The following is a 22,539-nucleotide window of genomic DNA, read 5'->3' as shown; positions in this document are numbered from 1 at the left end:
AATCCTCTGGCCTCCTGCTCATCTTTGCTATGTAATACTTCTCCTTTATTTTTATACTGTCCTTGACTTCCCTTGTCATCTACAGTCGCCCCTTACTCCCCTTAGAATCTTTCTTCCTCTTTGGAATGAACTGATCCTGCACCTTCTGTATTATTCCCAGAAATACCTGCCATTGTTGCTCCACTGTCATCCCTGCTAGGGTATCTTTCCAGTCAACTTTGGCCAGCTCCTCCCTCATGGCTCCATTTGTTCAACTGTAATACTGACACTTCTGATTTTCCCTTCTCCCTCTCAAATTGTAGATTAAAATTTATCATATTATGATCACTACCTCCTAATGGCTCCTTTACCTCGAGTTCCCTTATCAAATCCGGTTCATTACTCAACACTAGATCCAGAATTGCCTTCTCCCTGGTGGGCTCCAGTACAAGCTGCTCCAATAATTCATCTCAAAGGCACTCCACAAACTCCCTTTCTTGGGGTCCAGTACCAACCTGATTTTCCCGGTCTACCTGCATGTTGAAATCTTCCATAACAACCGTTATGAATGAATGCTAACTTTGCATTTGCCTTCCTTACCACCAACTCAACCTGCAAGTTTACCTTCCTGGAATCCTGCATGATGACTTCTAAGTCCCCTTGTATCTCTGATTTCTGATTTTGTCCCCACTCAGAAATAATCTGTACCTTTGTTCCTTCTACCAAAGTGCATGACCATGCAGTTCCCTACACAATATGTCATCTGCCTTTTTTTTTGCCCGAACTCCAAACCTGTCCAAGTCCTTCTGCAAACTCTTTGCTTCCTGAACACTATTTACCCCTCCACCTAACTTCATATCATCCACAAATCTGGCCACAAAACTACCAGGTTTGTCATTCAAATCATTGACGTATAACTGTGAAATGAAAGGGTCTCTACATTGCTTTCTGCTAAACGTCATTAGATGCCTCCTGCCAGTTGGCCAATCCATGTTAGTATCTTTCCTGTAAGTTCATAGGCTTTTCTCAGTCCACAAACATCGGAGGTTTGTGCCACTTACCAATAAATACCGAGTCACACCAAATCATGGAATCCGCCTGTGGTTTAGAATTCTATGCAACCTGCATGAGTCAATTTTTGTGCAACTGTTCACATCACATTTTGTAACATCCTTCCCATTTCACAAGCTTTACTTGCTAGCAGATTTGCACTGAAGAGACCTCACTTCTCAGGTATACACATTACCAGGAATTGTGGAGGGCTCCTGATCAGCCGCCCTGCTTGTGGTTTGCACATTGGATGGTCTAGGCAATCATTACAGTAGCTGATACACTGGGCACAAAGCACCAGGTGATGTTTGAAAAGGTATGTAGACTTTAATCGATGATTGAATTATGTTGAACCTGTATTTGTAATAAAGGAGAAGTGATAGTGCCTGGATCATCCTCCCTGCTTGTGCGCACATTGGATGACCTAGAAAATCACTGTAATCTCATTGAAGCACAAAAGATACTGCAGATGCTGGAAATCCAGAGCAACACACGCACACACACCCACAAAGTGCTGGAGGAGCTCAGCAGGAATAAACTGTCAGCGTTTTGAGCCGCAACCCTTCATCAGGACTGGCAAGGAAGGGGGGAGAGACCTGGGAAAGTGGGAGGAGGGGAAGGAGACCAAGCTGACAGTTGCATGGTGAGACCAGGTGAGGTAGCAGGTGGGATAATGTGAGAGGCAGGGAAGGGACAGATGGAAAAGACAAAGGGCTGAAGAAAGAATATGAGAAAGGACAGTGGACCATGTGAGAAATGGAAATAGGGGGTGCATCAGAGGGAGGTGATGGGCAGGTGAGGAGAAGTGAATGGGTAAGAGGGGAACCAGAATGAGGAATGGAAAAAGAAAGGAGGGGGAGGGGTGGAATTGCAGTGTAGAGAGACTGAGGTCCATGCCATCAGGTTGGAGGCTATCCAGACAGTGATTTCATTCCTATTTCAGAATCACAGTCAGAATTATTATCACTGACTTAGATGATGTGGAATTTGTTATTTTCTGGCAGCAGTACAGGGCAAAGATCAGCACAGTGTCTGTCCCAGGGCAACTTCTGTCTCCACAATCACCACCAGCCCACCTGTTCTTCCATTGCTGAATCTGACCTCTCCGCTTGAGTCAGAGAGTCAGAATCAGGTCTGTTGTCACTCACTGAAGATAATTTGAAACTTGTAGTTTTGCAGAAAAGTAACTTGCAAAGATACAAAATCCCTATCAATTACAAATCAAATAAGTAGTGCAGAAAGAAGGAATAATAAGGTTGTTTTCAGGGATTGACAGACTATTGAGAAATATGATGGCAGGGGGAAAGAAGCTGTTCCTGAATCATTGAGTGTGAGTCCACCTCCTTGCTGATGGTGGTAAGAAGAAGAGGGCATGTCCTGGGTGGCGAGAGTCCTTCATGATGTATGCTGCCTTCTTGAGGCACAGCCTCTTGAAAGTGTGCTTGATGCTGGGGAGGTGAGTGCCCACGATGGAGCTGGCTGAGTCTAGGGCCCTGTGCAACCTCTTGATGCTGGGGAGGTGAGTGCCCACGATGGAGCTGGCTGAGTCTAGGGCCCTGTGCAACCTCTTTCAATCCTGTGGTGGCCCCTCAAATCTCACAACACAGGGGGCATCATGGTAGTGTAGCGGGTAATGCTATGTGATTATAGCTTGGGGTATTCCAGAGTTTGGAGTTCAATTCCGGTGCTGTCCTGTAAGGATTCTCTGTATATCCTCCCCTTGGAATGTGTGAATTTTCCTCAGGTAAGACATGGGAGCATATTAAGGCCATTTGGCCCATCGAGTCTGCTCCACTATTCCATCATGGCTGATTTATTATTCCTCTCAACCCCATTCTCTTGACTTCTCCCTATAGCCTTTTATACCCTCACTAATCAAGAACCTATCAACTTCTGCTTTAAATATGCCCATTGTCTTGGCCTCCACAGCTGTCTGGGGCAATGAATTCCAAAGATTTACCACCTTTTGGCTAAAGAAATTCCTCCCATTCTCTATTCTAGAGGGAGGTCCTTATATTCTGAGGCTGTGTCCTACAACACCCCCACTATAGCAAACACCTTCTTCATGTCTACTCTATCTAGTCCTTTCAGTATTTCCAAAATAGGTATATAGAGCAGCCAGGGCACCTTGAGTGGTGACTTGCATGGCAGCAGGACTCTCAATTGCTGCTTAAAACTGATGGAAACAAAGCCCATTGTGGACGTACTCTTCACTGGGCTCCACATAGGAAACATGGCTGCAAGTCAGGGGTACAAGTGAAACAGGGTTTTAGACTCCCAGTACTGACTATCTTGCAGGCAAATGTGCAGTGTCTGGTGAATAAAATTGATATTCTCAGAGCTAGGGTGCTGAATCGGAGGGACATTAGGACTGTTTATGTCATTTGGTTCACGGAATCCTGGTTAACCCCTTCCGTTCTGGATGCAGCAATGCAGATCGACAGGGTCACTATACACCATCAGGATAGATCTGTAGAGTCTCTCAAAAGCAGAGGTGGAGGAATATGCCTCGTGATCAACTCTCCTTGGTGCACAGATATATCAGTGCTGTCCCAATTCTGCTCACCAGACCTGGCATTTCTCACAGCTGAGTGCCATCCATTTTACCTACCATGAGAGATTTCCACAATCATTTTGGTAGTGGTATATATTCCACCTTAGGCCAATGTCAATCAGGCCTTAGATAATCTGAGCAATGGGATCATCATGCATGAACAGCACATCCTAACGCCTTCACCATTATTTTGGAAGATTTTAACCAGGCCAGTCTGAAAATCAGTGAACAATTACCATCAACAGATCACTTGCAATACCAGAGGAAACAACAGACTGGATCACTCTTACAAGACAATCAAGAATGCCTACCGTGCTTTGTCACGCCCTCACTTCAGGAAGTCTGATTACTTGGCTGTACTTCTACTCCCTGAGTACAGGCAGAGACTGAAGACTGCAACACCAGCAGTGAGGACCAAGAAGGTTTGGACAAGGGAAGCACAGGAGCACCTACGGGACTGCTTTGAATCAATGGACTGGACTGTATTCAGGGATTCATCTTCGATTGAAACATTTAAGATAATTAAAGGATTTGATAGGATTGAGGCAGGGAATTTGTTCCAGATGTTGGGAGAGTCCAGTACCAGAGGGCATGGATTGAGAATAAGAGGTCAGTTATTTAAAACAGAGTTGAGGAAGAACTTCTTCTCCCAGAGAGTTGTGGAGGTGTGGAATGCACTGCCTCGGAAGACGGTGGAGGCCAATTCTCTGGATGCTTTCAAGAAGGAGCTAGATAGATATCTGATGGATAGGGGAATCAAGGGATATGGGGACAAGGCAGGGACTGGGTATTGATAGTGAATGATCAGCCATGATCTCAGAATGGCGGTGCAGACTTGAAGGGCCAAATGGTCTACTTCTGCACCAATTGTCTATTGTCTATTGATTCTATATGCGGATGCTGCAGTTGTTACCGACTTCATTAAAACCCATGTGGATGAATGTGTGCCTACAAAGACTTGCTGTACACTCCTAAACATTTCTTAATGTGTGCATGCATTTCTAAATGACAATAAATGAGGACTGAATGTCCTCAATCTAATCTAATCTAAAAGCTGCGGATGAACCAGGAGGTACATTGTCTCCTGAAGGCCAGGTCTGTGGCATTCAAGTCTGGCAACCCAGATCTATACCAGAAAACCAGGTATGATTTGCGGAAGGCTATTTCAAGGCAAAAAGACAATTTCGAATGAGATTGGAGGTGACATCTGATGTACGACAACTCTGGCAGGGTTTGCAAGGCATTACTTCTACAAAGCGAAGCTCAATAGCATGAATGGCAGCAATACTTTACTACCAGATGAACACAATGGCTTCTATGCCTGCTTTGAAAGTGAGAATATAACTGCCGTAAAGACCCCTGCGGCACCCAGTGATACTGTAATCTCTGTCTCGGAGGCTGATGTTAGGCTGTCTCTGAAGAGGATGAACCTTTACAAGGCGGAAGAACCCGACAGAATATCTGGTTAAGGCTCTGAAAACTTGCGCCTAACTAACTGGTGGGAATATTCAAGGACATTTTCAATCTCTCACTACTACTGGTGAAAGTTCCCTTTCGCTTCAAAACGGCAACAATTATACCAGTACCTTAGAAGAATAATGTGAACTGCCTTAATGACTGCAGTATTGTCCGGTAGCACCTACATCTTAGAGTGATGAAATGCTTTGAGAGGTTGGTCATGACTAGACCAAATTCCACAACTCCCACAGCAAGGACCTGGACCCACTGGAATTTGCCTATCGCCACAATAGGTCAACAGCAGACGCAATCTCAATGGCTCTTCACATGGCCTTAGACCACCTGGACGACACAAACGCCTACGTCAGGATGCTGTTTATCGACTATAGCTCAGCATTTAATACCATTATTCCCACAATCCTGATTGAGAAGTTACCAAACCTGGGCCTCTGTACCTCCCTCTGCAATTGGATCCTCAACTTCCTAACCGGAAGACCACAATCTGTGTGGATTGGTGATAATGTCTCCTCCTCGCTGACAATGAACACTGGTGCACCTCAAAAGTGTGTGCTTAGCCCACTACTCTACTCTCTATATACCCTTGACTGTGTGGCTAGGCATAGCTCAAGTACCATCTATAAATTGGCTGATATACAAACATTGTTGGTAGAATCTCAGTTGGTGACGAGAGGACGTACAGGAACAAGATATACCAATTAGTGAAGTGGTGTTGCAACAACAAACTTGCACTCACTGTCAGTAAGATGAAAGAGCTGACTGTGGACTTCAGGAAGGGTAAGACGAAGGAACACAAATCAATCCTCATTGAGGGATCAGAAGTGGAAAGAGCTGATGCAGTTATAAAGAAGGCAAGACAGTGGCTATACTTCATTAGGAGTTTGAAGAGATTTGGTATTTCAACAAAAATGTTCAAAAACTACTATAGATGAATTGTGGGGAGCATTCTGACAGGCTGCATCACAGGACCAAAAGAAGATGCAGAGGGTTGTAAATTTAGTCAGCTCCATCTTGGGTACTAGTCTACAAAATTAGTACCCAGCTTTGAGGAATACTAACCACACTTTAAGGAGCAGTGTCTCAGAAAGGCAGCATCCATTATTAAGGACCTCCAGCACCCAGGGCATGCCCTTTTCTCACTGTTACCAGAAGCCTGAAGGTACACACACAACGATCCAGGAACAACTTCTTCCCCTCTGCCATCCAATTCCTAAATGGACATTGAACTCATGAACACTAGCTCACATTTTTAATATATATTTTTTCTGTTTTTGCATGATTTCTAATCCATTCAATATACATATAGTGTAATTGACTTTTTTTCTATATTATGTATTGCATTGAACTGCTGCTGCTAAGTTAACAAATTTCATGATGTATGCCGGTGATAATAAACCTGATTCTGAATCTGTCCCTGAATCTTTGAACCTGAACTGGGCTTTGCACCTTCTTCTGAAACCAAACTTGGATAAACAGACATAAAATGTTGGAGGAACTCAGAAGGTCAAACTGTGAACATAAATCAGTCATAATGAAACGGTGAAGAAGACATGATTTCTGCTAATTTCTGCTAATTTCTGTCTAATTCTGCTCCTATGTCTAATGGTCTAGCATTCCAAGTGTGGTCTAACCAGCATTTTATGGAGCTGCAACATTACCTCATGGCTCCCAAACTCAGTTCTCTGATTAGCAAAGGTCAACACACCTTCCCAACACTTTATCAATTTACAACTATGAGGGATTTATAAACGATCTACACATTGAACTATTTGAAGTTCCACTGCCTATTTGTAACATTTTCTGCTTTATTTCATATTATATATATATTTTTAATTGATCTCCATATATTTATATATATACACAATGATCCCTTCATTCTTGTACCTGATGAAGTGGCCACTGGGTTTACGGTTGTGGTCTTCTGCTGTTGCTGTAGCTCATCCACTCCAAGGTTCAACATGTTGTGCATTTGGAAATGCTCTTCTGCACACCATTGCAGTGACTCATGCTTAATTTGAGTTACTGTTGCCTCCCTGAACGAGGCTGGCCATTCTCCTCTGACCTCTGTCATTATCGAGGCATTTTTGCCCACGGACTCACTGCTCACTGGAAGTTCTTTAGCTTTTGACTCCATTCTCTGTACACTCCAGAGACTGCTGTGCATGAGAATCACAGTGGATCAGCAGTTTCTGAGATTCTCAAACAACCCCGTTGTGCTTGATCAATCTTTACACAGTCAATATCACTCGGATCTCATTTCTTTTCCAATCTGATGCTAGGCCTGCACAAGAGCTGAATCTGCAAGCTTTTATGCATAGAGTTGTTGAAACAAGATTGGCTGAGTAGGGCAGTATGTTGCTGTAGTGGTTAGCACAACACTTCACAGTACCAGCGACCTGGGTTCAATTCCCGACATTGCCTGTAAGGAGTTTGTACGTTCTCCCCGTGACCGCATGGGTTTCCTCCCTCAGTCCAAAGATGTCCTGGTTGGTAAGTTAATTGGTCATTATAAATCTATCCATGATTAGGCTTGGATTGAATGAGGGGATTACTGGGTGGCATGGTTTGAAGGAATGGAAGGGCCTATTCTGCACTGTATCTCAATAAATAAATATTTGAAGTATTGAGCAGGTGTACAAATGTACCTAATAAAATGGCCACTGAGTGTGTATTTTCTCTTCTACCTTTTGTTTCAGAAAATGGCTCCCATTAAAATAAATCCTGATGACATCAATATCTATGATCTGTTTGGAAACTCTACCATCCCTGAATACTACAGTCCTGATCCAAGATTGTCACCCTGTCCACAGATAATTATCAGTAGTTCTGTAAATGTTGTGTTGGCCATTGTCTACAGCCTGGTGTGTTTCCTCGCCGTGACAGGGAACCTGGTAGTGATGATCGTCATTCTTCACAATCGGCGCTCAACATCATCCACGGACATCTACCTGCTCCATCTGGCCACGGCTGACCTGCTCTTTGCCATCTCTCTGCCCTTCTGGGCAGTGGATGCCACATCTGGGTGGGTGTTTGGAGATGCCATGTGTAAGGTTGTCAGCATGCTCCAGGAGGTGAACTTTTACAGCGGCATCCTGTTGCTGACCTGCATCAGTGTTGACCGTTACCTCGCCATCGTCCACTCTGCCCGATCCCACAGGCAGAAGTGGCCATTCCTGATCAAACTGGTCTGTGTTGTCGTGTGGGTGCTGGCTGTTCTCCTGTCTTTACCCATCCTCTACAAGGGCAAGTTCGACTTCTATGGAAGAGTCCTGTGTTACGAGTTACTGGAGGGTGAATCCATCGCAATCTGGAAAAACAGCACCAGGTTCTTGCGTCACATCATTGGGTTCCTCATCCCACTGGATGTCATGGTCTTCTGCTACAGCGTCACCATCCTCAGACTGTGTCAGACAAAGGGTTTCCAGAAGCAGAAAGCCATGAAGGTCATTATCGCCGTGGTGCTTGCATTTCTCATTTGCTGGCTGCCCCACAATATCACCGTGTTTGTTGACACTCTGATGAGAAGCAAGCTCATCGCTGAGACTTGTGACAGGCGTAAACACATCACCATTGGTCTGAATGTGACCCAGTGTTTGGGATCCCTACACAGTTGTGTGAACCCAATCTTGTATGGCTTTATCGGGATAAAATTTCGGAAGAACCTGGTCAGACTCCTGGCTAATAAAGGACTCGTGAATCCAAGTGATGAATTTCAGTTTCAGAGGTCTGTCCAGTCCTCAGTCACTGGAACAACATCAACTGCTATTTAGATGCAGTGTGAGAAGTTCTGCCATCTTTCAATGTGAGGTTGGATGCATAATAAAGGACTGCTACTACTATTGATCAAACTCTATCCTATTCTGCCTGGGGAAAGTCACTTGTAGTTCCATCAAGGTATAATTAAAGATTAAAGATTAGTTGTAATTGTCACATATACATCAGAAAATACAGATGAATCTGTCCTGTTCTGCCAAGGAAATAGGACATAGAGTATGGACCACAGCCTGTAGTGGGCTGTAATGCTCTATGTTCTATGTAGATTCTATGACCATCAATAAAAATCTTAATGAGCAGATGTCCCTGAACATATCTACACAGAACACCACTGGTCACTGATGTCCGTGTCGAATACACTTCATTGATGATCATCCCTGCCTTCAATATGCAAAGCAATTCTGTATCCACACATCCTGGTTTTCCAAGATCCCATGCATCCTGACTTTCTGAACGAGCCTACCATGGGGAACCTTACCAAATGGCTTACTAAAATCCATATACACCACATCCACTGCTCCACCTTCATCAATGTGTTTTGTCATATCCTCAAATGATCCAGTCAGACTTGTGAGGCAAAACTTACCACTCACAAAGCCATGCTGACTATCCCTAATCAGACTATGCTTCTCCAAATGCTCATAACCCCCATCTTTAAGACTGCTCCCCAATAATTTGCCCACCACCCTAGAAAGTCTCACTGGTCTCTAATTCCCAGTATTATCCCAACTTCCTTTCTGGAATAACATTTCCCACCCTTCAATCATCTATTACTACTCCAATGGGTAGTGAGGATGCAATGATCATCACCAGGGGCATAGCAATCTCTTCCCTCACTTCCTGTAGTAATCTGGGGTGTATTCTGACTTTCTGAAAGAGTCTCCCATGGTTAATAGATAAAATCACTTGTGAAAAGTGATTTTAAATTGCTTCCAGATAATATCAAGTGAAGAGAGAATATCAAGAGAAACAAATTTTGAACATAACCGTGTTACAAATGTGCCACAACTCTGAGGGGCCGAAGGGTACAAAGTAGCCCCCTCCTTTTCTAGAATCGCAAGATCGCTATTAATTCGGGTCTGGGACCCAGGAAATGAGAGAGAGAGACATCCAGAATACACAGGCTTGGAACAGGTCCTGGCCTCAGCAAGGCGGAACCATTGATAATGGCTTTTGTCTCTTGGGGATGGACTTGTGTATTGAGTACTGAACTATTCATTGAAGCCCTCAGGGAATGAGCAGAGTGGGCTGGTTGAGGGATTGCATCATCCCAACCTGATTGACATCTGAGACCCTGTGAGTAAGGATAAAAGATGGTCTGGGGAACAACCCCTTCAGACACACCAGGAGAAACATATGAGACCGGTGGAGGCTTGTGTGTGTGGCCATCCTTGCCCGGATGACAAGTCCTCTACGGAACGGCCTCACTAAAGGACGAATACGGATCAAGAGCGGATAAAGGAAAGCTGGCAAGTTTCTATTCTCAAAACCCCTCTCTCTCTCCAACAATTGAAAATCCAGCGGTCCCCAAAGGCTGAAGCCTGTGTGAACTGAGTGAACTAAGTGACTCTTATATTTCCATCGGACAATACGTTATCCCCTAGACAACAATAGAGCTTATTTCTTATTGATTATTATTATACCCGCACTTTTAGATTTAGTACTGATGACGTATATTATCTGTATGTTTGCATTGATATTACTTTTGTGTATTTTTACTAATAAATACTGTTAAAAATAATACCATCAGACTTCAATAGACCTCTCTATCTTTGCTGGTAAGTGACCCAGTTATGGGGTTCATAACAACCGCAAGTGCCTGAGACTGTAAATAAAACCAGAAAATGCTGTGAATTCTCAACAGATCAGTTGGGATCTGTGGAGAGACGAAGCTGATGAAATGACATTGACCTGAATTTCTACCTGCTTTTTCCTCCAAAGATGCTGATTTTTACTTTTGAATAAATGCTATTGCTTCTCTGGACTGACGTGTTTATAAAATAAACTGGCTTGGTTTTCCCATGTGATATGTTTGTACATTGGAGATCTTTATTAAATAAAACTGCACTTATGATGATAACTGGCTGAAATATGGGAGTCAGAGCATAACACTGTAAGGCATAGGATTAGGGTTAGGCCATTCTATCCATTGAGTCTGCACTGTTACTCGATTGTGGCTGATTTATTAACCCTCTCAACCCCATTCTCCTGTCTTTCCACAAACATTTGATGCCCTTATTAATCAAGAACCTCTGCCTTAAATATACCCAATGATTTCCATCTGTGCAAAAAATTCCTCTGACTAAAGAAATTTCTTCTCATCTCTGTTCTAAATGGATGTCCTTGCATTCTCAGGTTAGACTGCTCAGCTATAGGAAACAACCTCTCCAGATCCACTCTGTCTAGACCTTTCATAACCACATGGCCTTTGCCATAGTCACACACTCAAAGATGAAGGATAAACTAATTTTTTGCTAGATATACATTTAAATGTACTAAGCGTTTGCTGTGGCGTGTTGGTCAGGGCACAATACACACTGTAACCTGCAAGGGGTGTAACACCTGTCTGTACATCCCCTCTCTCACCACCATCCCGTGCTCTCAAGAGCCTTTCTAGGTGAGGTTAGCATTCACATGTAAGACATGGTAAAGAGCACTACAGTGCAAGACAGGCTCTTCAGCCCATAACGTGCCAACATTTTATCCTACTCCAAGATCAACCTAACCCTTCACTCCTGCATAGCTCCCATTTTTCTATCATCCATGTGTCTATCAAAGAGTCCCTTAATGTCCCTCATATATCTGTCTCTCCTGCCACCCCGGGCACACACTCACCCCACTCTCTGTATACCTTCCTTCCTATTTGCTGTAACTGAAGTTATAGAAACATTAGGAGGCAAGGTGGTGTAACGCTGTCACAGTGCCAGCAACTGGGCTTCAATTCTGCCGCCTTCAGTAAGTAGTTGGCACGTTCTCCCTGTGACCCTGTGGGTGCCTTGCTTTCCTCCCACGTTCCAAGAACGTATGGGTCAGTAGGTTAATCGGTCATGGTAGTGTAATTTGGCAGCACGGACTTGTTGGTTTGAAAGGGCCTGTTGCCTTGCTGTAGCTCAAGTTAGCTAAGACCAATGGAGCAATACAACTGACCCAAATAGCCATGCTGACCACAGTGCCCTCCCGGATTGTCCCAATTCCCTGGGTTCAGCTATAGCCAAGACCCACCCCTCCAACCAAGAAGCACTTAGAAGTATCTGTCCAAGGGCTTCATAAGTGATACTATTGTACCTGCCTTGGACAATTCTGCAGGAGGCTTGTCCATATCCTCACCACCCTCTGTCTGAAAAAGTTGCTGGGGTGTTAACTTTGAAGCACATTCAATGTCCACATTCTATAAACAAATAATAATTTTAACCATATAACCATATAACAATTACAGCATGGAAACAGGCTATCTCGGCCCTTCTAGTCTGTGCTGAACACTTACTCTCACCTAGTCGCATCTACCTGCACTCAGCCCACAACCCTCCATTCCTTTCCTGTCCATATACCTATCCAATTTTTTTTTAAATGACAAAATTGAACCTGCCTCTATCGCTTCTACTGGAAGCTTGTTCCACACAGCCACCACTCTCTGAGTAAAAAAGTTCCCTCTCATGTTGCCCCTAAACTTTTGCCCCTTAACTCTCAACTCATGTCCTTTTGTTTGAATCTCCCCTACTCTCAATGGAAAAAGCCTATCCACGTCTAATCTATCTATCTCCCTCATAATTTTAAATACCTCTATCAAGTCCTCCCAACCTTCTATGCTCCTAAGAATAAAGACCTAATTTGTTCAACCTTTCTCTGTAACTTAGGTGTTGAAACCCAGGTAACATTCTAGTAAATCTCCTCTGTACTCTCTCTATTTTGTTAATGTCTTTCCTATGATTCGGTGACCAGAACTGTACACAATACTCCAAATTTGGCCTCACAAATGCCTTGTACAATTTTAACATTACATCTCAACTCCTATACACAATGCTCTGATTTACAAAGGCCAACATACCAAAAGATTTCTTCACCACCCTATTCCACCTTCAGGGAACTATGCACCACTATTCCTAGATCACTCTGTTCTATTGCATTCCTCAATGCCCTACCATTTACCATGTATGTCCTATTTTGATTAGTCCCACCAAAAAGTAGTACCTCACACTTATCAGCATTAAACTCCATCTGCCATCTTTCAGCCCACTCTTCTAACGGGCCTAAATCTCTCTGCAAGCTTTGAAAATCTACTTCATTATCCACAATGCCACCTATCTTAGTATCATCTGCATACTTACTAATCCAATTTACCACCCCATCATCCAGATCATTAATGTATATGACAAACAACATTGGACCCAGTACAGACCCCTGAGGCACACCACTAGTCACCGGCCTCCAAACTGACAAACAGTTATCCACCACTACTCTCTGGCATCTCCCATCCAACCACTGTTGAATCCATTTCACTACTTCAATATTAATACCTAACGATTGAACCTTCCTAACTAATCTTCCATGCAGAACCTTGTCAAAGGCCTTACTGAAGTCCATATAGACAACATCCACTGCTTTACCCTCGTCAACTTTCCTAGTAACCTCTTCAAAAATTCAATAAGATTTGTCAAACATGACTTTCCACGTACCAATCCATGTTGACTGTTCTTAATCAGACCTTCTCTATCCAGATAATTATATACACCATCTCTAAGAATACTTTCCATTAATTTACCTACCACTGACACCAAACTTACAGGCTGATAATTGCTAGGTTTATTCTTAAAACCCTTTTTAAACAATGGAACCACATGAGCAATACGCCAATCCTCCGGCACCATCCCCATTTCTAATGACATTTGAAATATTTCTGTCAGAGCCCCTGCTATTTATCCACTAACTTCCCTCAAGGTCCTAGGGAATATCCTGTCAGGATCTGGAGACTTATCCACTTTTATATTCTTTAAAAGCTCTAGTACCCTCTTCTTTAATCCTCATAGTTTTCATAACTACTCTACTTGCTTCCCTTACCTTACACAATTCAATATCCTTCTCTTTAGTGAATATGGAAGAAAATAAATTGTTCAAAATCTCCCCCATCTCTTTTGGCTCCACACATAGCTGTCCACTCTGATTCTCTAAGGGACCAATTTTATCCTTCACTATCCTTTTGCTATTAATATAACTGTAGAAACCCTTTGGATTTATTTTCACCGTATTTGCCAAAGCAACCTCATATCTTCTTTTAGCTTTTCTAATTTCTTTCTTAAGATTCTTTTTACATTCTTTATATTCCTCGAGCACCTCATTTTCTCCATGCTGCCTATATTTATTGTAGATCTCTCTCTTTTTCCGAACCAAGTTTCCAATATCCCTTGAAAACCATGGCTCTCTCAAACCTTTCCTTTCAACCTAACAGGAACATAAAGATTCTGTACCCTCAAAATTTCACCTTTAAATGACCTCCATTTCTCTATTACATCCTTCCCATAAAACAAATTGTCCCAATCCACTCCTTCTAATTCCTTTCTCATCTCCTCAAAGTTAGCTTTTCTACAATCAAAAATCTCTACCCTGGGTCCAGTCCTGCCCTTCTCCATAATTATATTGAAACTTAATGGTATTGTGATCACTGGACCCGAAGTGCTCCCCAACACATACCTCTGTCACCTGACCTATCTCATTCCCTAACAGGAGATCCAACACTGCCCCTTCTCTAGTCGGTACCTCTATGTATTGCTGCAAAAAACTATCCTGCACACATTTTACAAACTCCAAACCATCTAGCCCTTTTTCAGAATGGGCTTCCCAGTCAATCTCCCACAATCACAACCTTGTGCTTACTACAAATATCTGCTATCCCCTTACAAATTTGCTCCTCCAATTCTCGCTCCCCATTAGGTGGTCTATAATACACCCCTATAAGTGTTACTACACCTTTCCCATTCCTCAATTCCACCCAAATAGTCTCCCTAGACAAGCCCTCTAATCTATCCTGCCAAAGCACCGCTGTAATATTTTCTCGGTCAAGCAATGCAACACCTCCTCCTCTTGCCTCTCCGATTCTATCACACCTGAAGCAACGAAACCCAGGAATATTTAGTTGCCAATCATATCCCTGCTGCAATCATGTTTCACTAATAGCTACAATATCATATTTCCAGGTATCAATCCATGCTCTAAGCTCATCCACCTTTCTTACAACGCTGCTAGTATTAAAATAGATGAATTTAAGAAACTCCCCACCTCTTCCTCTGTTTATCCCTAACAGTGCGAACGACTTTATTATCTTTTTTTTCCTTCTCCCCTACATCTTCGGTCTGAGCGCTCCCCTTCTCTGTCACCTGCCTATCCTCCTTCACACGCTGTCTGCTAGCTTTCTCTATTTGTGAACTAACCTCCTCTCCCTAGTTTCTTCAAATTGATTCCCACCCCCCCCAACCATTCTAGTCCAAAGTCTCCCCAGTAGCCTTAGCAAATCTCCCCGCCAGGATATTGGTCCCCCTAGGATTCAAGTGTAACCTATCCTTTTTGTGCAGGTCACACCTGCCCCAAAAGAGGTCACAATGATCCAGAAACTTGAATCCCTGCCCCTTGCTCCAATCCCTCAGCCACGCATTTATCCTCCACCTCATTCCATTCTTACTCTCACTGTCGCGTGGCACAGGCAGTAATCCTGAGATTCTTCTTAACTGCCATCCTAACTCCCTATATTCTCCTTTCAGGACCTCTTCCCTTTTCCTACCTATGTCATTGGTACCTATATGTACCACGACCTCTGGCTCCTCACCCTCCCACTTCAGGATATCTTGGACACGATCAGAAACATCCCGGACCCTGGCACCCGGGAGACAAACTACCATCTGGGTCTCCTGATTGCATCCACAGTATCACCTGACTATAGAGTCTCCTATCACTACTGTCTTCCTCGTCCTTTCCCTACCCTTCTGAGCTACAGGGCCAGACTCTGTGCTGGAGGCACAGCCACTGTTGCTTCCCCCATGTAGGCTGTCCCCCCCAACAGTACTCAAACAGGAGTACTTATTGTCAAGGGGTACAGCCACTGGGGTACTCTCTTGTACCTGACTCTTCCCCTTCCCCCCCCCAACCGTGACCCACCTGTCTGCCTCCCGTGGTCCTGGTGTGACCACCTGCCTGTAACTATCAACTCCTCACTCTCCCTGACCAGGTGAAGGTCATCGAGCTGCAGCTCCAGTTCCCCAACACGGTCCCTTAGGAGCTGCAGCTCGGCGCACCTGGCGCAGATGTGGACTTCCGGGAGGCTAGGAGACTCCAGAACCTCCCACATCCGACACCGAGAACAACAAGCTGCCCTCACACTCATACCTCCCCTTTCCTCAAATAACAGGAAAATCTGAAACCTAAACCTATCCTGCTTTGCCCGTTGAGCCCAAGCCCAATTTTGGATATAATTGCCTTTGCATCTTTTACCTCAATGCCACTTTACCACATTACTCACTTCCCCAGTGCTTAATGTTTCCCATACAAAAAAAAAAGCTATGTCTGATCAAAATCAGACGTCTGCAAGTCCGGACCGATTGGCTGGAGCCCCAAGTCTGCGAATTTCCGTGCGTACGCTGGAGAAGTCGAAGGCCCTTTGTCTGTGGGACTGATTCTGAGTCTGCTGAGGGTGGAGGAGGAGGAAGAAGGTGGCCTGTCCTGCTGTTCAAGGACTCTGTGTGGTGAGGGGTGGGTGGGACGAATGGCACTTGCTTTGCTGTTGTTTTGTTGCTTATTGTGTTCTGTCGAGCATTTTGGGCTTGCCATGTTGGCACCGGAATGTGTGGTGACACTTGGGGTTTGTCCTCAGCATAATCTTAGATTGCATTGGTTGTTACCACAAGTGACACATTCCACAGTGTGTTTTGATGTAGATGTGATAAATAAACTTGAATCTCGAATCTTGCAGTGGGTCTGAAAATCAATGACCACACAGTCTTTTGGAGGAAGTGTTCTTTCTCAGTTTATCCCTGTGGTTTTTGAAATTTGTTATTTTAAGAGCTCCAAGTATGACGACACACTCTCATGTGTGTTAGTTACAAGATAGGTCTCAGAGGACTTGCAATAATATTCTCCAAACAGTATTTCTTTTTCCAAGGTTGTGGCTTGTACTTAACGTAAGTTCATTAGGAGTGGTTTTGGGGATAGAGAGGGAGGTTAGAGGTTAGATTAGAGTTTAGTGAGGAGTAAGAAAGCGTGCCTCCGCTCCAGGCTCGAAGGCCATGCGAGCAGAAGGAACAAGGATCAGTCCACTGGCGTGCCTGGAGTTCATCTCAAATTCGGGGGAAAGCTTGAGAAGATTGGACGTGTTACCTTTGGAGCTGAGAAGAATCAGGGCTGAAGCTTGGAGTCCTGTCCTAAAGATGGAGAATTGTCCATGCATGTAGGAGTGAGGAAAGGGGCTTGCTTCGCTGCTGTTTCATTGCTTGTCGTGTTCTGTGCTGTTCTGCTGAACACTTTGGGCCGGAATGTGGCCCAGCACATCCTTGGGTCTGCTGGTTATTAATGCAGATGACACATCTCACTGTAGGTTTTGATGTACACGAGTAAAAGAAATACATCTGAACCTGACGAGTCTCAACTCACTAAGTTGGTCTCTGGAAAGAAATACATTTAAAAATATTATTCTTATTTTAGTTTGGACATTCAGCATGGGACAGGCCTTTCCTGTCCAATGAGACCACACTGGCCAGTAATCCACCTATTTAACCCTAGCCTCATCACAAGACAATTTACAATGACCAATTATCCTACCAACTGGTATATGCATGGAACATGATAGAAAACTGGAGCAGCCGGTGGAAACTAGCACGCACACAGGAAGAATGTACAAACCTCTTACAGACAGCTCCGGAACTGAATTCCAAACTCCAATGTCCCATGTCCCGAGCTATAATAACATCACGCTTACCATTACGCTGTTGCGGATGATTGGATGTATTATCTCTGGAGCTGAGAAGAATCAGTGATGATCTGAACGATCAAGGATCAATTTTATTCACCATATTGATTTGCATGTGTTAAGAATTTCCTGTGGTGTGTTGGTCAGGGTGTAACTTGCAGCAAAAAAACCCACCATTCACCAGTTACAAAGAATAAATAATTATATAAAGAACTATATGTAAATATAGAACCTAATTAACTTAGAGGTTAGAAAGGGGATATGGAATAAAATGTGCATAAATACATGAATACCAGTGTGTATTTGTAATGTAAACAGTATTTTTAAAAGAGGCTTGAAGTGTTTAAAATGCAGAGCAGTGAAGGCAGTAATTGAGGAGTGCTAGCTAGAATGGTTGATCAGATTAACTGTCCCCGGAAGAACCTTTTAAGATGGTGCGAAGATTTTGTTGTAATATTCCAAAAGTGCTTTCCAGAAGGGAGGTTTTGGAAAAGGCAGTTAGCAGGGTGGGTAGTGTCTGCAATGAGCTTTCAGCACACTTCTTTGTCCTGGACACATGCAAGCCCCTCAGTGATTTTAGACGAGCTAAAGATCTTTTGTTTTGACCCATCTGTAGTTTTTTTGTATATTGCGAGAGGATGCTGCACCAACGCAGACAGTAATGGCTGATATTTTGATTTTTAAATTTAATTTGTATCTGATGGATTTGAAGATGCCTAGTATAAGACGGGGTAACAAGCAAACTGCTAGAGAACTCAATGGGCCGAGCAGCTTCTGTGGAGGGGGGAGTGGGGAATTCTGCGGAAGGGTTGATGTTTGTGTTGAACCCTTTAGGAATATATAAGATCAAGACTGTGAAACGATTGCCAAAACAGGTCCATATAGGGACGCAGACTGCAGAATCTGGTCCTGATTGGTCTGCTGGAGGAAGAGAAGATATGATGGAAATTCATTTTCTGGAGCCCAAGGTTGTGGTCGATATTCACTGTCCAGGGCCCAAGGATGTGCTAGATATTCACTGTCCAGGGCCCAAGGAGTGACAAATATTCACTGTCCAGGGCCCAAGAATCAGAATCAGATTTAGCATCATTGGCATACATTGTGAAATTTGTTAACATAGTGGTAGCAGTACAATGCAATACAATAATATAGAAATAAATCAATATGTAAGTCAATTACAGTTTGTACATATATTCATATTAGATAGCTACATTAAATATAGTGTAAAACTGAAATAATAAAAGCAAGTGGTGTTCATAGGTTCAATGTCCATTTAGGAATCGGATGACAGAGGGGTTGAAGCTGCTCCTGAATCACTGAATGTGTTCCTTCAGGTTTCAGTACCTCCTTCCTGATGGTAACAATGAGAAGAGGGTATGTTCTAGGTGGTGGGGTCCTTAATGATGGATGCTGCCTTTCTGAGACACTGCTCCCTGAAGATGTCTTGGGTAATACAGAGGCTAGTACCAAGATGGAGCTGAGTAATTTTACAACTTTCTGTAGCTTCCTTCAGTCCTGTGCAGTGTCTCTCCCACCCCCCACCCCCAATCCAGATAGTGATACAACCTGTCATAATGCTGTTCACGGTACATCTGAAGCAGTTTTTGAATGTTTTAGGTTACAAACTAAATCTCCTTAAACTCCTAATGAAATATAACCACTGTCTTGCTTTCTTTATAGCTGCATCGATGTGTTGGGACCAGTTTAGATCCTCAGAGATCTTGACACCCAGGAACTTGAAATTGCTCACTCTCTCCACTTCTGATCCCTCTTTGAGGATTCCCTCATCTTACCCTTCCTGAAGTCCACAATCAGAGCTTTTGTCTTACTGACGTCAAGTGCAAGGTCACCACGCAACTACTTATCTTGCTCCTGTACGCCCTCTTGTCTCCATCTGAGATTCTGCCAATGATGGTTGTATCAACAGCAAATTTATAGATGGCTTTTGAGGTATGTCTCGCAACGTGGTTATTGATATACAGGGAGTCGAGCTGCGGGCTAAGTATACCCCTCTGAGGTGCGCCAGTGTTGATCGTCAGTGAGGAGGATTTATTCATTCCAACCTGCTCAGATTGTGATCTGCCAGTTCGGAAGTTGAGGATCCAATTGCAGAAGGAGAGTGCAAAGAAACAGGTTCTGTGGCTTATTGTTCAGGAGTGTAGGAATGATGGTGTTAAACACTGAACTATAGTCAACGAACAGCATCCTGACATCGGTATTTGTATTGTCCGGGTGATCTAAGGCTGTGTAAAGAGCCTTTGAGATTGCATTCTCCATTGATCTGTTGTGGCGATTGGCAAATTGCAGTGGGTCCAGATCCTTGCTAAGGCGGATGATGATACTGGCCATGACCAACCTCTCAGGGTTACTGGATGATAGTAATTAAGGCACCTCATGCTATTCTTCTTGGGCAGTGGTATAACTATTGCCCTTTTAAAGCAGGTGGGGACTTCCAACCATAGCAGTGAGAGGTTGAAAATGTCTTTGAATACTCCTGCCTGTTGGTTGGCACAAGTCTTCAGATCCTTTCCAGGTACTTCATTGGGGCCTGTTAAGTCCATGAAGTCCCGTGGTGAGCAGCAAGTGATGAAGGGGACAGGATTGTGAAACCTGGAAGCCTTTAGTCTAGAATACGTGGATCCCAGATCAGCCTCTATTGGAGGAGCCAGCAATAGACAAGACCCGAGGAGAACATCATACACAACTCAAGTGATTGCACCAGTACTACTATCTTAACTCTGTTCTGATGAAGGGTTTCAACACAAAGTATTGACAATTCCCTTCCTGTCCTGATAAACTGGAGAAATTGTTTTAGGTTAATTAACAACTTGACAGCATGGTAATGTTATGAACCTTTACTACAACACCACTGAGGATTTCTAGACAGCAGGTGGCGCCATGGTAGCACAGTACAGGCCCATTAAGCTGAGCTTTTAACCTACTCTAAGATCAATCGACAATTCCATCCCAAATGTCCCTTCTATCATCCATGAGCCTACAGAAGAGTTTCATATCTGCCTCTATCACACCCCGACAGGCATCCCATGTACCCATCGCTATCTGTACAAAAAAAGACTACCTCCGATATCCCCTGTATTCTTTCGTCCAACCACCTTAAAATGAGGAAGTGGAGGGATGGGTTAGTAATTTTGCTGATGACACAGAGGTTGGGAGTGTTGTGGATAGTGTGGAGGGCTGTCAAAGGTTACAACAGGACATTGATAGGATGCAAATCTGGGCTGACAAGTGGCAGTTGGAGTTCAACCCAGATAAATGTGAGGTGGTTCATTTTGGTAGGTCAAATACGATGGCAGAATATAGTATTAATGGTAAGACTCTTGGCAGAGTGAAGGATCAGAGGGATCTTGGGGTCTGTGTCCATAGGACACTCAAAGCAGCTGCGCAGGTTGACTCTGTGGTTAAGAAAGCATACAGTGCATTGGTCTTCAATAGTGGAATTGAATTTAGGAGTCGAGAGGTAATGTTACCCTGGTCAGACCCCATTTCGAATACTGTGCTCAATTCTGATCACCTCACTACAGGAAGGATGTGGAATCCATAGAAAGGGTGCAGAGGAGATTCACAAGGATGTTGCCTGGATCGAGGAGCATGCCCTATGAGCATAAGTTGAACGAACTTGGCCTTTTCTCATTGGAGTGACGGAGGATGGGAAATGACCTATTAGAGGTGTATAAGATGATGAGAAGCATTGATCATGTGGATAGTCAGAGGCCTTTTCCCCAGGGCTGAAATGGCTAACACGAGAGGGTACAGATATAAGGTGCTGGGGATTAGGTACAGAGGAGATGTCAGGGACAAGTTTTTAATGCAGTGAGTGCTGAGTGTGTGGAATGGGCTGCCAGCGGTGGTGGTGGAGACAGATATAACAGGGCCTTTTAAGAGGTTAGGTACAGGGAGCTTAGAAAAATAGAGGGTGAGAGGTAACCCTAGGAAGTTTCTAAACTAAGTACATGTTCCGAACAGCATTGTGGGCTGAAGGGCCTGTATTGTGCTGTAGGCTTTCTATGTGTCTGTGCCCCCTCGTATTAGCCTTTTCTACCCTGAGAAATAGTCTCTGGGTATCCCTGTTGCAATGATAGTAAGACATATTTATGTTCCACTGCAACACAGATATATTTCCACTCCTTCATTGTTGCTATGATTAGATTGGGAAAGTTGTGGGAGTCATCTCTCCAGAAGAATTGAAATAGTTCTATTCCATGCTGAACTGTTATTTTGCCCAAATCCCATTGAACAACACCTGGACCATAGCCTCCCATACCATACTTAAATCCCAAAATCCCCCAAATGTCAAACTTAAACCCAGAACCACCACTTCCACTGGCAGCTTCTTTTACACGCTCACCACCTTCTGAGTGAAGAAGATTCCTCCTTATCTTCTTTTTAAACATTTCACCTTTCACTCTCAACCTGTGATCTCTAGTTGTCGTCTCATCCAACCCTCTAGAAAAGTCCCTCTATCAAATGTGCCCTCATTCTCCTATGTCCTATGCTCCAGGGAATAAAGTCTAACCTATTCAACCCTTCCCTAAGCAACACCTTTGTTAATTTTCTTTGCATTCTTCCAGTCTTATTGCCATCTTTCCTGCAGGTAGGTAAGCAGAACTGCACACAATGCTCCAAATTAGACTTCAGGAATGTCTTATACAACTTCAACATAACATCCTAATTCCTGTACTCAAACATCACAACTCCTGTACTCAAATCAGATTATTTTTCAGATTTCCAGAATCTTCTG

The 22,539-nt window shown here is 43.6% G+C and overlaps 1 protein-coding gene across 1 annotated transcript; it reads left to right on the top strand.

The window, feature by feature from the left end:
- The first annotated feature begins 1,235 nt into the window (after positions 1-1,235).
- Positions 1,236-10,772, top strand: LOC132392291 (C-X-C chemokine receptor type 2-like). The gene is made up of 2 exons (XM_059966113.1): positions 1,236-1,345; positions 7,756-10,772. The coding sequence occupies exons 1-2, from the start codon at positions 1,334-1,336 to the stop codon at positions 8,827-8,829; spliced, it is 1,086 nt and encodes a 361-aa protein (XP_059822096.1). The 5' UTR covers positions 1,236-1,333; the 3' UTR covers positions 8,830-10,772.
- Positions 10,773-22,539: the final 11,767 nt, after the last annotated feature.

This window comes from Hypanus sabinus, chromosome 4 (assembly GCF_030144855.1).
Source record: "Hypanus sabinus isolate sHypSab1 chromosome 4, sHypSab1.hap1, whole genome shotgun sequence".
Taxonomy (NCBI): Eukaryota; Metazoa; Chordata; class Chondrichthyes; order Myliobatiformes; family Dasyatidae; genus Hypanus; species Hypanus sabinus.
This window is presented reverse-complemented; position numbering and strand designations above follow the sequence as displayed.